We start from the raw sequence: 14,121 nt of genomic DNA on the forward strand, positions 1-14,121 counted from the left end.
CTACACCTCCTCTCAGCGGGAAGCCGCAGCACACACATGCTGCACTCCCAGAAAAGCTGCATCTTCTCTAACAAGCACACCGGAGCAGAGTCCTGCTTGCTGGGACCTTCCCCCAGCTCTCCTGTGAAGAACAGTTGTCCCCAGTCGCAGGGGACCTTTAAACAAAGCCTGTCCTTTAGCTCCAAGAAGAGTCTGACACAAATCTTCTATGAAAACAAATGATTAGTGAGCTGGGAGAACCAAATCATTATTATTGAATAAGCCAGCACCAGGCAACCTGAAAGGACTGCCCTGTCCCATCCACTGCATACCGCTGGTTTCTGCCTTCTCCCCTCACCCTCCTGCCTAGAATACAACCCAGTCCGGAGACACACGAAGACACAGCCACGAACTACCAATCACAGTTAAAATACAGAAGGCGCAGATCTCACCTGTGCAAGTTATAGGCCAGATCAATGGCAATGAGCACACCAGTAGGAGACGGATAGATACTCATGTTGTCCGTAGTGTAGTCCAGGAACTTGGCTCTTGCATAGCGCTCGATATCATGGGAATCGTAATCTCCCCAGCGGAGCTGGATATCTATCCAGTACTTCTGAGTGGTGGTGCTGTCCATCACATCTCTGAGAAGAAAGCAAGCCAGAACAATTTAATACTGTACAAAACTCTCCTGCAGTTGCTGCACGTCTTTGACAGAGAGTAATTGCCATCAAACATGAACACTGAAGCCAGCTACTATCTGCATAACATCCTGAAAAGGATCCTACTCTCCTCATACAGCAGCTGAACACAGAAGCTGACAAGAGAAACCCTCAACCAACGGGGTTCAGCTGCAGGTTTAAACAAAGCGGCACGGTTACTCCTCTACTGTGTAGTCATGAGGGTTCTCCCCCCCAGGGACTGTCTGGTGAAGGTTCAGTCGAACTGAACACAGCACGGGTGTAGACAGTGTCCAGTTCATGCCAGATTTTGTCCCTAGGACAGCACAGCTTTGTGGGGTTTCCTGAAGAACCCCTCAGAGCTCCTGAGCTCAGGGGAGAAAAAAAAAAAAATCAACTGGAGGAGAGAACAGCAGCAAAGATAGTGTTCGTGTTTTCCAGAAGGTTGTGCTAGGAGGTGCAGCAACCATCTACCCAAACGAGCCCTGCACTTTGCCAGGCGTGATTGTGTCCTCCCATGTCCCCAGAGAAAACCAACCCTAGGTGCCCAAGAGATACAGGCTTTGGCTCAGGATGACTGGCTCAGCAGCTTTGCTCTGCAGCAAGATCAAGGAGAGGGAAAAGGGAAGCACTCACTTGGAATCTGCAAGCAATGATGGACGTGACACATTCCACTTATAGGAAGCAAAGAGAAGGATATCTGCACATGAGGAATTCATCTTGTACGATTTCCTGGGATGGATCGTCTCTTTCTGCACTGTCTCAATCTCCAGAGCATCCAGCTCTTGATCAAACACCTGGGGAAAAGGCAGTCGAAGATGAATGATGTTTAAGCAACTTAGCTAATCAATCTACCGTTAACACAGAGCTAAAACAGGCACCCAGGGAAATCCTGTTCCCTCCCCTTCCCTGTCAAATTGCTGAAGAAGGGCTACCCCTGCTACCATCCCTGGGACAAGCTCTGCTGCTAGCAGGAGGCCGTTAGTACACACGGAGCATGCACAGAAACAAAATGAGTCAACATACTGCTCACCTGACACAAATCCATGACAATGCTCTCATGGATCTTTTGCCACAAGTGAGCTCGGAAAATCTGAATGAGAGAAATCTTCAGTGTGGGGATCTTGCCGTGCATAAAGATGCCTGTCAAATCCAGCTGCACCTGAAACCCAACATACACCTGCAAAGGAAAACGAGCTGTGAGAACAGGCAACAGCACAACTGATGAAGTTTAGAAAACAGAACAGCTACTGTTGAGGAGGTTTAGTTCATCTTTAAGAGAAGTTCTGAAAGAATTAGTTAGATCAATTAACTGCTCTCAATTAGTGGAAGTTTCTACAGGTACAAACTCTAGATACTTACGTTGGCTCTGTTAATAGTAGGAGACCACCACAGGGTGAATCTTCTGTTTGGAATTTGGTTCAAACCCGACCGCTGGGCATTTGTCAGCTTCTTCCACTTCATGGACTCCTCAAAGCCACTGGCCTTCTCCCTAGAAAAGGCAGACAACCAGTTCTCTAAGATGTCCCTCATATCCGCTGCCTGCCACGTGCCACATAAAACAGAGGCAGGGAACACGCACACTGGGAGTGGGGAAGATTGTTTCACGCAAATAAATTTCCATGGATTTGCATGCTGAAGTTCAGTTACAGCCCAGTCCCAGGTGCCCTCCCAACTGAATTATGCAGCGTGCTCAATCACAGAAAAATGGAAAAGGCTCAACAGAACCAGTAGAGCTTGAGCTGAGGGCTCCTCCTGGTGCACCACTAAGCTCCGGTTTGCAAGACAAGGCTAAATCAAAGTTTCTCTTACCAGAAGAGACCTTCCCACGTGGGGAAGTAAGTGCCCTTGAAGAGAGTGTGCTCCAGGATCCCTTCCACTCCACCAAGAGCCTGGATCATATCTGTGCGGTAGTTGTTCAGGTTCCAGAGTTTCCCATCGTGGCGCTGATGTGTCCACCAGAACGGGTTCTGTTTCAGGACCTGGAGACAACAGCACACTAGTGAGCAGCTTTGTATTCAGATCATTTAGCCTGGCTGTACTACTTGTAGGAACCAAGACGATGATGATGATGTCAGCTAACAAGTAAAAAGCCTCATCCCCTCAGTCCTCGAGGACACAGCTCATCTACACCATCAGTTCAGTCAGTACTACTACGCAACTCAGACTGGGTAGAATCTAAGATGATGTTTTTATCTTTCAGGGACTGGCCTTCTACAGAACCACCACTAGAGGCTTTAAATAATACATTTTTCCACTGTTATTAAAACTTAAGATTTTGGAATGTTTGTTTTGGAACCTTTTTTTCCTTCTCCAGAACTGATTTCTTAATACTCTGTGTGGTATTCCCACATATACGCTGTGTGGTATTCCCAAAGATGCTGCAATCTATTGAAATGCTTCCAAAGCGGCTAGCTACAGATTTTGGAGCATTTGGTTCTCAACAGCCTCTACTAGTCCCAACACATGGCTCTAAGTTCTTCCTGCAGTGACAGACACGGAAGTGCACCTACAATAATGCAAGGTGAAAGGACATTGTCTGAACCTCATGCTCAGCCAGAGAAATTCCCGGTCAATACCTGATACTGTTTGAAGTCAGTCCTGACTCTCCATCCTTTATCGTATGCTAGGGTATGTCGGTCCTTCTGGAAAAGGGTGTTAATACGAGGAATTCCCCTGTCCCATGAGTCCTCCAGATCCTCCAGAGTCAGACGCCTGAAGAAAAAAAAATCCCCACGCTTTGTTACCTCTCAATTTTAGAGCAATGCATTAATGAGTATTTCAGGTGATGTGATCACAGAAATAATACAGGCCTCGGGACTCTGGCAGGAGATGCTCTGAAATGCCAAGCACTCAGAGGCTCAGCAAGGTGTCCATAGCCATCACTATGAATGCGCCGACGTCAAACAGCCAAAAGGAAAAGCCTGTCCTTGCAAGTGCGCAGAACAAACTGCAAATGGGTCTGATGTCAGCTTTTCCTGGCTCCACCTGGCATACCATTTCCCTCAAACTGTGCCATGGACGTAGTATCTGCTTGCAGAGTCTGCACCTCCTCCAGAGGTAAGACAGCAGCTTGCAGGTGGCCTGTAGCATGTATCGTGGGGCCAGCAAGTTCTCCAGAACCCCGAGACAATGCGCTGCTTTCCCCCACTGCCTGTCCCCACACACAGACACAGAGAGATCCGATTGCATGCGGAAACATACCTGTTCTGGGCTATAGCCTCTTGTCGCTTGAGGGCATATTCTGCCCATACTCTCTGAGAATCAATGAATTCACTCTCCCATGGCTGGATGTAACGATACAAATTTGGGATGAGCTGGTCCTCTTCATGACTCATTCCTGAGCGGAAGTGAGTGATGCCAACATCTGTCTGCTTGGACCACCTGCAGCAAAGAGGCACAAGAGTGAGATAGGAGCAATACGAATTTACAGTAGGTTGTGGCAGTGTGACCTGTGAAGGCACAACTCACCTCAGGTCAGACTGTGGGATGAGAACATGGCCCATGGAAAGCATGCCCAGCCCTCCGAGCTCTTTAGGGGTGTAAAACACCACTGGCGGAAAACGGCTGGGCATTTTGGAATTCAGACCAATTTTGATTCGAGTCTGGATTTTATTTTCACACTTCACCAGCAAATCAAGCAACTCTTGAGTATTTACAACAGCTTCCCGGAAATATGTCATCAAGCCAATCAGAGCTGTATTCCATTTATTGACAATCTAGAAAAGAAAGCAAAGGATCGGTTCTCAGCCCATTTTCCAAGCATCTGCAAAAAGCTCTGTCACACACCTTCCTCCCACCTTACCTTAGTGAACGTTGTGGAGCCAGATGCCATAAGGATCTGCCTCACTCTGTTGTGAAATCTCTGCATAGACTCATCATCCACACGCAGGAAGCACTGAGCTGTGCGCTCCTTGGTGACCTACAAAAGCACAGGGACATCAGTTCCCTCCTGGGAGCCCTCTCTCCAACACAGACTGTAAGACCAGCTCTTGCCATCTGGCGTTTATGAAACACGGGGAGAGACGAGGCCAAACAGCACCCTCTACAGTTTCAGGTCCCTACTCATCCCCAGCCAAGAATTTCCCATCCCTCTCAGGAAGGGAAGTTCATACCCAGCTCATTTTAATTCCACCTGCTAGTGGTCCCAGTTACACAGCTGGTAAAAAATTCATGCTGTTTGGCATCTCCCTGCCAGCAGGTATAAACCCTGCTTTGATGCCAGGTACGGGCTAAGCAGGGATTGCTCTCCCACCCTGTCAAACCCTCACCCTACCTCATTCTGCAAGTTCCAGACACCATCCTTGTGGGTGAACTCCTCATAGCTGGTGCGGCACTTGGGCAAGATGCGGCACTCAAAACCACACATGTTAAACAGCAAATTGGGGTTATCCTTGCTGTAAACCGATACGAAGCTATTCTCCCACTGCACCGTGGTGACCGATCGAGGCAAGCGGTTCTTGATATCCCAGAATACAGCACGACCACTGAAAAACCAAGATGTGCATGGTGACAGGCTGTCTGTTACTGAAGTGAAACAGAAACCGGGCAAGTTCTCACAGTAGTAGTCTCTCACACCCATCACTCACTGTCAAGAATTACAGCACAGTCCCCTCACCCCTTCTTACTGAGCACCTATCGATCTCCCACAGTTACTTGTTACAAGTAATTTTCCCACTCTCCCACCACTCGTTTTTTCCAGGTAGCAGCACTTACAGGTTCACATCATGTTTCATGAGGCGCATCCGAGCATCCCGGGGCCAGCACTTCTTGTTGTTGTAGCCTACAATGTTCTCGTTGTTGGGATCTGGATGCTCTGTCAGGTACCGCTGAATCAAGTCTCTTGCCTCATCTGCTGTAAACCTGGAAACGCACAGAATAGGATCTGGAGTTACATGACCAACCTCTCAGAACACCAGTCTGCCCAAACAGATAAGGACTTGCATATGGATAGCTGTTTGCCATAGCATGTTTGAAGGTAACTACCCAATTTCTTTACCCTCCCACTGAAGGAGGCTTCAGTTTCATTAGCATAGAGCAACCCATGACTGTTTGGGTTATCTTTCTATGAACAGACATAAAATTTCCTATCGACTTGCTGGGAAGCCCGAAAGGGGTGGAAAATCTGTAACAATTTAACTTTTGACATTGTTGCTTTTCTAACTGGTCCTGTGAAGCTGTAGAAAAGCAAACCGAGACAGCAAGAGGAGGCATGTGGACACCCGGTTGTTTTGGGAATTCTGTCAATTCAAGTATTCCTGAGCTTTCTTAGCAAAGGGAACCTTGAGTAGGAGCATACTAATTCCCGCTTTCACAGCATCTGCTGCAAGATGCCAGAACAAAAGTTCAGCTGAGGGAAGGAGGGCCCCAAAGCTCTCACCTGAAGAAGATGTGAATACGGTCGATATATCTGCAGAAGAGGCGAATAGGATGGGCCACCTCAGTGGCAATGTCTTGGAAGCTGAGGAAGTCATTCGGCATCTGCGGAGGCCCAGCCATTTCGCTGGCACGGTGCAGACCCAGCACCAGCAGGTCCATCACAAGCCCATAATACTGGACAATGAAGGAAGCAAACTGCAGCCCACGAATAATGCCATAGGAGTTTGTGTGATTCATGTCCTGAGGAAATGATGGCAAATTGTGAGAACCTGACTGTCACAATATACCAGAGGCATTTCACCTGAGCAGTTACTCTTTAGCAGGACCCAGAAGGGTTTTCTTACTCCCTCATCATTTCTTTCTCTGCAAGTCTCATGTCCCCTCCTCCTCCATGGGCCCAAAACCTCTCCATCTTACAGTCCACACACCCCCTTTCCTGACAGCAATCATCACCTTGTAGTTGATCACCACGTTGTTCTTGGCTGTCATGTAGTCAGCGATGTTATGATCAACAATAAGACGCAACAGCCTGTTGAGCAATGTCAAGTCAATCTTCTCATACATCTTCTCAAACCGAGATTCCAGCATCACATTGCATTCACCTTCACTTGTTTCCCAAACATCTTGCAGATTATTAATGCCTGAGGAGACAAACCAGCTTGTCATGTTACCTGACACTACGCACTTCTCAGAGTGCAGAAGCACCCTTCTGGGCACAGGAAATCGGCATACTTCCTGTAATGTCTGATTTTTCAGCCTCTGGTCCTTCCAGCCTATCCAGGAATTGGAACAGAAATATGTAACCAACCACAAATGCTACGGAAGTTCTCCTCCTCCAGTATATACATATATATATTAACCTACAAATACAGCCTCTTAGTGTAGTAACTATTGATTGCAAGTTGCAAATATGAAAACTCAGCTCCCAATGGGACTTGCAGGAAGCGGCTCCCAGTAAGAAAACTCATTTTTGCATGTAATACAAGATCCCACTAACCTTGGCACCACTTGTACACCAACAGTGGAGGAGGTTCAGTGTCAGCAGGTTTGATCCATGGAGGGAAAAGCCGTCGCTTATCAGCCTCATACCACAAGTACTGATCCAGATAAGCATCTGTGATTTTCTCCAAGGGCTCAACATCATAAACAGGAACTAAGTGGCTGTAGAGGTCCATGAACTCGATACCCACCTAAAAAAGAAGAGGCAAAACTGAGGCTTATAGTTGACAAAGAACAAGGTTTTAGTGCTATTTAGTTCCTAAATGCAGTGTAACTTTTAGTATTGTCTGGCTTTCACCAGGACACTTACCTCCTTGAAGGCTCTCTGAGTTAAAAGGTGTCGTTTGATTCTGGACAGAGCTTCATGAGGATTATCATAAGCCTGTTCAATCAAACCCAACTCCTCTCTCTGCGACTGATTCAGGCGAGATTTCACACTGAAAGCAAGACAGAACAGCTCACGCACCCAAGCATGAACAAACCAATGGCCACTGTATTGAACTGATGAAAGACGCTGTTCAACCAAGCGGATCAAGACAAGACCCGTAACTCTTCACAATCCACGTCCCCAAGATGCCCAATAACGCTTACAAGCACGGTATTGTTTTTGCCCCAAGTGGCAGAGTCCATGAAGAACCCCCAAGTGGTCTCAGCTGTACCACAACCCATAGCCTTTACCAGTCCATCAGGACATCAAGTTTTATGGCACACTCAACCCAAGAACAATGCATAACAAACCAGCTTCAAATGCCTTTTCCAGTGCAGACGTCTGCTGCTTGGCAGAACAAGTCACTTCCCACTGCTTACCTGTAAGCTTCCTTCAGCCTCTCCAGGGCTAATATGAGCAACTTGGTGTCATGCTTGTAGGACAGCGGCGGGAAGGGAATGGGTGAGAACCTCCTGCTTTCCAGCCAGTGCACTGTGGTTGTGTACACAGCCACAGCCTCTTCTGCAGTGATGTAAGGCCCATCCTGCAGAACCACACCACCAGCATTAGTCAGAGAAAGCTTCTCTATGAAAACAGCACAAATTTGAGCAACCTCAGGCAGGCCAGAAGTACCTTCAAGTAATTATGCTGCCGTTCCTGCTCAGCTTTTAAGTAGAGTCTGGTCAGCCGGCCCAGATTCTTCTTGCAGACAGTTTTGTCCACAGTGGCACCCCGACGGATCCGCTCCCTGTTGTAGTGAGCTGTATTTGTCCACCAGTCAGCTTTTGCCTTCACGTACCTCAGGATCATGTTCTCAATAGGAGTTGGCAGCCCTGGTACCTGGAGAGGAACAGTAACGTGAGGGAAGCAGGAGTGAGAAGAGCAGTTCTACTTGAGAGATGTTAAAACTGAACCGAAAGGCCAAGTGAGAGACTTACTTTCCAGGGAATATTGGCCTTCCAGCACCGCCAGGCCTCGCTCAGATGCTGCAGGATGGTTCTAGCTTTGTTCTGTTTGATTCCTTCCGGCATCATGTCCAGAATGTCATGCATAACCGCTGCCCTCAGCTCCAGGTCAAAGTGAGACTCCACACGCTGCTTTGTGACAGTCTTTGCTACACCCTTTGAGTGACGGCCTGGAAAAAGCAAAGTACTTCAGCAGTTCTGACATTATTGGGCAGCGCTCCTCCCTCTTCCTAATATGTGAGTGCACAGGCGTGAAAGATGTCTGAAGAAATTACGCTGCCACAACATCACTGATGAGTTTGGTTTGGAGTAGGTGATTAGGAGGCTATGGACCCCCATAGTGCTGTGGAGCAGGGAATCCCACTTCTGTTTGGAATCTACTCTGGGGCCATTGGTCTCATAAGAGCTCTAAAACGGTCAATACCTCTTGGGATTGGTATGAAGCATGGATACAGACCACCACTTGGAATGGAAAACTGGAGTTCAAGCTGGGAAGTAAACAGTATTAATCTTTACCACACACTCCTCCCATCTCCAAGATTTACACAGTGTGCTGACCTTCAAACTGCCTGGCCAGCAGATTCCCCAGCCAGCGTTCCAGCAGTGGCGTGATGCCCCTCATGAAGAACAGCCATACTCTCCAGCCTGGAGCCCAGAAGCCACAGCCAGGACCTTTGCCCACAGGCCCCTGGAAGAAGAGAGACATGGTAAGAGCAGGTCACTTATTGACATTCCAGAATCGCTCCCCTGTTGCTCAGTTTATGCCAGGTCACCATCACGTGGAAAGGTAGAACTTACTGTGTTAAACCTGTAGTAGATTAGATGTTTCAGGTCCTTGCACATACGAATCTGCCTCATCAGTTTGTACTTGTATCGGTACATTCCTGTCAGCTGACCCACATGGGCAAAGATGTACTGCAAGCCATCTGCCAACTGAAACGTAGGGAGCGCAGTCAGAGATAACAATAAATGCTACATACATTGCCTCAAGAAGCCAGGTTTATTTTACAGCCAGGAGCGGAGTGTATTAGGCCATACAAAGCTCCTAACACTGACTCATACAATGATCAATTCTTATAAACCAGGGTAAAAGCAGAATTTCATGCAGTGCTGCATGCTTTCGTTGTTCCCCATCTTCTCCGTAACACTGCAACATTCAGTCATTTTGTGCATCCTACATAAGCCCGCCCAGTAATTCAACGCCTCCTCTCAACTTCCCCTCCTCACTTAAAAATAAAAAACCAACCCAAAAAACAAACAAAAAAACCTAGCCTACCTGAAACGCATCCACATTTCCAAGTCTGTATTGGACGTGACTGTCCACCACCAACTTAGTCAGCCGCAGAACCTCTCGGCACAGATGGAAAGCATTACCGAAACGAGATTTTTTCCTTTCCTGGAAGAGACAAAAATCCAGGCTTTATGTAACAATCTTATATAAGAGTGAAACAGCTCCAACTTGGTCAGTCTGTACAACAACTGAACAGTTGAGGTACTGTGGCCTGTCTCACCACACTAGGTACTTAACAATCTTCAGCTGAACTCTACTCTTGAGTAAAATAACACATGGACCAATACCTTAGTGGTGAGGGTCTTCACGGGCTTCAGGTTGAAGTTGTAATCCAAGTGAAGGTAGTTCAGGTTCTTTCTGTGGATCAGCAAGTTCAGCATATTGTAGCCCTGGCGACACACCTGCAGGCCTACTTCCACCCAGTCCAGCTTCGTCGATTGGAAAAACTTTGTAGCCTTGAAAGAGCGGAACAGGTATCTGGAGAGAGCAGAGAACATAATCAGCTCAACCCCCTATACAGATCAGCAATTCCCCGTCAAACAGATGCCCACTTACCTCTTCTTCTGGGCCTTGGGCGGTCTGTGCTTGAGCGCATTCAGAACATAGTATTTCAGTAGCTTCTGATAGGAGACTCGCACTTTCACTGGCTGGCCTGCTGGGCAGTGCTCACGATACCTAGGAATAAAACGTATTTCAATTTCTCAGGTAACTCACATACCTTAGAGAACAGCAAGTCTCCAGAAACTCTCCTAAAATATCTATAAACCAGTCACCACAGGATGTCTTTATTTCATTTTCATTGCAACAAGACAATAAAGTCACAATCACTACAACACCCCTTCCCACAGGAAAGAACTCACCAGTTCTTGACCAGTGGGATATCAAGAGCTCTCCGAGTCCTCCCAGACCTCAAGTTGAAGGGCCGCGGGGCCCACAGCAGGGCAATGCCGTTGGCCGTGTTATCTGTGTAGAGTGGGGTATCCTTCAGGAAAGGTTCCACAAACTCTGGCAACTCAAACTCTTCATCATCATCAGGCAACGGTTCCTGACTCTGAAATGCAGAAACACCACACAACATCTGTTTCCTGGTTGCTTCACCTCAGTTTTCAGACTTAACCAAGTAAAACCGTTTCTCTGCTCTCACGGTAGGAGTGTGGCAGTGCTGAGTGTCAGAGAAGCAAAAAGCACACTCTGCAAGGATCCAGTGGGCATGAGAACTAACTTTGGCTACTAGACCCTAAGCTAGATGTCACGGATGTAACTCAAGGGAGAAGTCAGCTCCATGAATATGCCAAGGGCAACCAAAAAGATAAATAAGCTACCAGAAGACTCTAAATTAACAGTGAATTATGCTTTGGGCTTTACCCTACAGAGATCAAAGGAAACAGCTTTGTGCAACTCCAGAAGTAGAAAAAGACTACAAGTGACGACTGCGGGGTTTTTTGTGAAAGGGCTCTTGCTTTCTCCTGAAATATATATGTGTGCGCGCCACTATCAGAAACAAGATTACAAACAAGACACTAAAGCCCCATCACCTCCACACAGAATCACAGAATCATTTAGGTTGGAAAAGACCTTGAAGATCATCGAGCCCAACCGCAGGGTTTATCACAGGCTCTCTTGGACAGTGACTCACCTTGACAGAATGTCTGTGTGAAATGGGATTGATCAGTGGATCAAAGTAAAAAGCTGGAAGATCCGGATCTTCTGTTTTAATGAAAACGACGTTTGGAGTATGATACCTACAATACACAATATGTATTAGAGCATCCCAACAGCTTTCCCCTCCTCACCCTGCTCTTGACGCTCCTGCACTTACCAGGTCAGGTGGACATGGTGCGGCAGGTTATTGTACAGGTATGGAAAAGCAATTTTGTACTCTGTCCTAATTGGCTGCCTGATGATAATTTTGTTGATGTCATTAAATTCATTCCAGTCTTCATCCCTCAAATGAGACAAAAAGAAAATATTACACGAGCATTCAGGACGACAGAAAGACAAACATTTTTGACTGAAGACATGATATCAATGCTTTTCCTTTAGCCTTCCCTTCATACTAGCAACCATTCAGTGTCCAAAGCAGCAAGCACATCACAGATTTAATGCGAAAGAGAGCAAACACCCACAAATACCTCACCCAAGGCAAGACACCTGATAGCACATGAACCTTCCCAGCCCTCTTCCCAGATAACAACTTATCTTTCTTCCTAAACCCAACACTTACTGAAGATTTATGTCTCTAACAAGAGGCTCAAACTTGGGACCTCCAGGAATAGCCATGTTCAGCGCCTTGGAAGTAAAGAACGCTTTCAGGTCAAACAAATAGAAATAATTGTCATCCACAAGGTCAGTGAGCAGCTGATTAGCCAGCCGGTACAGCGTGGACATCATCGGGAGAGTGAACTGCCAACGCTGGTACGTTGAACCGTTTACATACCTGCAAAAGAACAAAGCACAGACACTCACTACACATCCAGAAGACAACCGGGCCTTTACCAAAGGACCAAAAATAACAGAACACCTTTCACTGCCCATCATTTGCTGAAAATATTAAGGAGAGCTAACACACAGGCCTCTCTAGACAGAAAGAAAGGCTGCAGGACTGCTAAAGACCACTATAGACTACATCTGCCCAGAAAATATCAACTGCTCCAGTTCCTCTCCTCCTCCTTATCCAAACATCATCTGTGCACTCCTAGCAAATATCAATTAAAATTCCAACTAGACAATCCAGGTTGTCATCTTTATGGCATGGAAAGAAACATCAGAGTTTTAGCAGTCAATTGGGCAGCAGCCCTTCTGGACAAGAGAGGCCTTGTTTGCCCTTGCTGGATGCTGAAGACAAGAGGTATCGCCTTACAACAATCAGGTTCTCCCTCCCATCCTTGAGGTAAGGTTTTTCTTTCCCCACCAACGTCACATGTAGCCCAGCATAACACAACAAAAGGATATATACTGCTATGTATAGGTAATTTATGTAGTGCGTGTTTCCCCCCTGCAGCAAATTGTGGCACGTACTTCCTGTTGTCTTTCAGTGGCTGGTGGTCATAGAACCAGTCCAGCACAGGGGCATCCTCCTCTGGATCCAGCTCAAGCTGAATCGCTTCCAGGGGCTCCACATCCAGGATGTTATCAGCATAATCCAGAGGAGGTTCTTCATCATCAAACGGGGGGAATCTCATCCTCTTGAAGTGACGCCTGTCCCTCTTCTCTCGCCTCATCATAATCCACATCGACCTGGCAGAAACCCAGAGAACGTTAAACATTGCTTTTATCGCAGATGCACAAGTGTTTGCTCACAAGTTCCCACCAGGGCGAAGGAAGAAGGCACTTACCCCCACTGAGCAATGTACACCGGCTCTATGACCCAAGGAATCTCATTCACAAAAGAGATGGCACCTGTGATATGGTACAAGACTGGAACATCTCTGATTTGCTCCCAGGGCATAGGCATGTTCTCCAAGAGCTTCAGAACAGCATGAGGCATGTACTTCAGAGCACTACAATAAGAAATCAAGGAAAATCAGGGTTGGAAGGGATCTCAAGAGAATAGCCACTGATCTGCCGCAATTACCTCTACACCTTTCACTCCTGAAAACTGATCATCTAACCTGTTCATAAAGGCCTCCAGTCACAAATCCACAAACTACTTTTTCGATCCTTGCAGCTTCATGCATTGGACTACAAAAAAGTTTTCTACTGATTTAGCTTCTGAGAGATTGTCACACATTAAGAATATTACATATAAAAAATAAAAATTTCAAATGCATTTCTAGAGTTTTTGTGGCTAATGGTAAGTTAGTGCAACAGATCATGATCTGCATGAGACAGCCCTCTGAACCCAAACAGCAAAGAAGCACTCACGATGCTTTTTAACCTTGCAAAAAATGTAAGCTGGCTACTTCATACTCTCCCCCAACTTCTAAAGTAATGTGTTATCCAGAGTAATGTTTTTCTCAAAAGTTGAAAGCAACAACTTATTTTGCTTATCTCTTCATGCATTGCTACGCTAGTGCAATTGGTTATCCCATTCTCCTCGAGCTACTATGCTGCTTTCTATGCACAACTGACACGGAAAGCCCTTTGGAGAAGGGGCTCTCCCTCCAACGACCAACGAGGAACTTTGACAGGGGCAGCAGAAAACGACTCAGCTCGACTCCCCCGTGTCATGCAGCAGGGGGGGTCCCTTACCCCAGGTAGACGCGCTTGTCGTGACGGAACTTCCTATTGGTCATGTCGCCGTGGTCGCGGATGATCTTCCGGACATGCTCGGGGGGCATGTCCTCCTTCTGCGCGTCCACGAAGCCGAATTTCCTCTTCTCCGCATAGCGCTTGGCCTGCAGCTGCTGCCACTTGCGAGCTGCAGGGACAGAGAGGGGGCGCGGGCAGGGCCGGTCCCCC

At 47.0% G+C, this 14,121-nt stretch overlaps 1 protein-coding gene across 1 annotated transcript in view; it reads right to left on the reverse strand.

Annotated features, from left to right (window-relative positions):
• PRPF8 (pre-mRNA processing factor 8) overlaps positions 1 to 14,121 on the reverse strand; it is a 23,422-nt gene that overhangs the window by 5,809 nt on the left and 3,492 nt on the right. Inside the window, exons 2-31 of the mRNA XM_009885220.1 lie at positions 13,912 to 14,080; positions 13,056 to 13,220; positions 12,739 to 12,957; positions 11,945 to 12,157; positions 11,540 to 11,665; positions 11,357 to 11,462; positions 10,581 to 10,771; positions 10,276 to 10,395; positions 10,008 to 10,197; positions 9,706 to 9,825; positions 9,228 to 9,362; positions 8,988 to 9,117; positions 8,403 to 8,599; positions 8,098 to 8,304; positions 7,845 to 8,008; positions 7,348 to 7,474; positions 7,036 to 7,228; positions 6,492 to 6,679; positions 6,040 to 6,278; positions 5,376 to 5,522; positions 4,936 to 5,146; positions 4,465 to 4,581; positions 4,131 to 4,378; positions 3,864 to 4,043; positions 3,239 to 3,374; positions 2,472 to 2,641; positions 2,022 to 2,151; positions 1,693 to 1,839; positions 1,296 to 1,456; positions 432 to 623 (exon numbers count right to left, since the gene is read on the reverse strand). Coding sequence (XP_009883522.1) covers positions 432 to 623; positions 1,296 to 1,456; positions 1,693 to 1,839; positions 2,022 to 2,151; positions 2,472 to 2,641; positions 3,239 to 3,374; positions 3,864 to 4,043; positions 4,131 to 4,378; positions 4,465 to 4,581; positions 4,936 to 5,146; positions 5,376 to 5,522; positions 6,040 to 6,278; positions 6,492 to 6,679; positions 7,036 to 7,228; positions 7,348 to 7,474; positions 7,845 to 8,008; positions 8,098 to 8,304; positions 8,403 to 8,599; positions 8,988 to 9,117; positions 9,228 to 9,362; positions 9,706 to 9,825; positions 10,008 to 10,197; positions 10,276 to 10,395; positions 10,581 to 10,771; positions 11,357 to 11,462; positions 11,540 to 11,665; positions 11,945 to 12,157; positions 12,739 to 12,957; positions 13,056 to 13,220; positions 13,912 to 14,080 — 5,038 coding nt within the window. The remainder of the gene's footprint in view (positions 1 to 431; positions 624 to 1,295; positions 1,457 to 1,692; positions 1,840 to 2,021; positions 2,152 to 2,471; positions 2,642 to 3,238; positions 3,375 to 3,863; positions 4,044 to 4,130; positions 4,379 to 4,464; positions 4,582 to 4,935; positions 5,147 to 5,375; positions 5,523 to 6,039; positions 6,279 to 6,491; positions 6,680 to 7,035; positions 7,229 to 7,347; positions 7,475 to 7,844; positions 8,009 to 8,097; positions 8,305 to 8,402; positions 8,600 to 8,987; positions 9,118 to 9,227; positions 9,363 to 9,705; positions 9,826 to 10,007; positions 10,198 to 10,275; positions 10,396 to 10,580; positions 10,772 to 11,356; positions 11,463 to 11,539; positions 11,666 to 11,944; positions 12,158 to 12,738; positions 12,958 to 13,055; positions 13,221 to 13,911; positions 14,081 to 14,121) is intronic.

The sequence above is a fragment of the Charadrius vociferus genome, unplaced genomic scaffold (genome assembly GCF_000708025.1).
Source record: "Charadrius vociferus isolate BGI_N301 unplaced genomic scaffold, ASM70802v2 scaffold54, whole genome shotgun sequence".
NCBI lineage: Eukaryota > Metazoa > Chordata > Aves > Charadriiformes > Charadriidae > Charadrius > Charadrius vociferus.